At 39.8% G+C, this 1,722-nt stretch overlaps 1 protein-coding gene across 1 annotated transcript in view; it reads right to left on the bottom strand.

The window, feature by feature from the left end:
- Positions 1-1,722, bottom strand: part of polr3e (polymerase (RNA) III (DNA directed) polypeptide E) — a 15,426-nt gene that overhangs the window by 7,736 nt on the left and 5,968 nt on the right. The window contains exons 9-12 of the mRNA XM_032503162.1: positions 1,433-1,552; positions 1,162-1,247; positions 849-893; positions 643-734 (exon numbers count right to left, since the gene is read on the bottom strand). Of these exons, the coding sequence (XP_032359053.1) occupies positions 643-734; positions 849-893; positions 1,162-1,247; positions 1,433-1,552 (343 nt within the window). The remainder of the gene's footprint in view (positions 1-642; positions 735-848; positions 894-1,161; positions 1,248-1,432; positions 1,553-1,722) is intronic.

The following is a 1,722-nucleotide window of genomic DNA, read 5'->3' as shown; positions in this document are numbered from 1 at the left end:
GAATTTGACTTAGGTTGGAGCAAGCCTCCGGGCGGCAGCTATGGTATATATTATTATATATATATATATATATATATATATATATATATATTTGGTGTGTTTTGCAAGTTTTGCAAGTTTGGGTGTGTTAATGACTGCTCCATGTGAGAATGTTACGTGTGAAATTGAACACTACAATAGGCTATATGCCAATGTTGTTTTCAATAAAAAACATTTGCACAAAGCAAGCCGTTCCATTTTTCCATGTTGATAAGAGCATTAAAATGGGATAAAAATATAAAAAGAAATAATGGGACAAAAGGAATCAAGGGACATTTAGAATAGATTAAAATGTGTGATTAAATGCAATTAATTGCGAGTTAACTATGACGTTAATGCAATCAATCGCAAATAATTATTTAAATTGTTTAACAGCACTAATTATTACTAAGGAGCACAATGTTGTAAACCGTTTTACACGGTGGCATCAATACAAATGCTTTGTCGCCCCCATCTGGTACAAAGAAAAACCGCATGGGAAATGTGGAATGACTGATCTGCCATTTTTGTATATAACAAAATATAAATTTGTAGAAAACCAGATGTTGCAGCCCTTCTATTTGACAGGTGTGAGATTAGCATTGTGTTAATGTGCTGGCCTACCATTCTTCATCAGGGTCTTGACTTGCTCTCCCAGTGGCAGAGTGCGGAGTTGAGCCATGGAGAGCACATTACTGGGACCAACTGGCTTCACACTGACGTACAGAAATCCAGTCAGAGAAAGGGGAAAACGTCAATGAAGCATCTGTGATATTGTCTGATATCTGGTTTAAATCTCAACTTTTGTGAGAAGTGTGAGTAATACTTACACTTTTTCCTCTGCAAGAGGGGGCATCAGCATTGACAAATACTCTCTGCAAAAATTAAGATTGAGCATGTAAATAAGAAATGACAAGAGGAGGACAGGACAACTAGAAGAATGAAACCAAAAACCTGAAGTCCTGGTAGAAGATGTAAATCAATATAAATGACTGAATGACTACAGACAACCAGGGGAGACAACTCTGGCTTTTCATAATCCAAACCAAAACCAAAAGATTATCTCAGACTCTAACCAAGACATAATCCAGACTCTTAGTCAAAGTCATGAGATGTATTAAAACGCCATTTGTTGATACTCACTTAGGAGTTTTGACCAGTTCAGAGTTCTCTGAGGCGTCCACTGATTGGCAGAACATGTACTGCCTTTCATGCTCTGAACGCCCATCCTGAATTTAAACAAAGACACAAATGATGGTGACAAGATCTACTGACAACAATGCAGTAAGAGATCGCGACAATACAATACAATACAATACAATACAATACAATACAATACAATACAATACAGCACACTACTGGTGATCTCACTAAAGCACAAGCTCTATCACGCCCTAATGAGTGCTCCACCTACCTTGACACCGTGGTAGTGTAGGTGGACCCAGGGTTCCTCCGCCTGCTTCTTCTGGAGGAACTCGTACGACTGGATCCTCCTCTGCCGAGCCTGCTCTGACTCAGGACGAGAAAACCTCACCTGGAGTTGAAACAAATGCAGAATTACTTTTAGAAATTATACATCCAAAGTCAGCCCCCAGCCAGCTAGCAGCCATCCCGGTCAGCACTCAACTCTGGAGCTAAGAACGCTAACTAACGGCAGTTTACTGAACCGTAGTCAGAACAGCGGCCACTCTTAACGTTACGCCC

The sequence above is a fragment of the Etheostoma spectabile genome, chromosome 21, assembly GCF_008692095.1.
Source record: "Etheostoma spectabile isolate EspeVRDwgs_2016 chromosome 21, UIUC_Espe_1.0, whole genome shotgun sequence".
Lineage (NCBI taxonomy): Eukaryota > Metazoa > Chordata > Actinopteri > Perciformes > Percidae > Etheostoma > Etheostoma spectabile.
The sequence above is the reverse complement of the archived record's forward strand: the minus strand, read 5'-3'. Positions and strand labels throughout refer to the sequence as shown.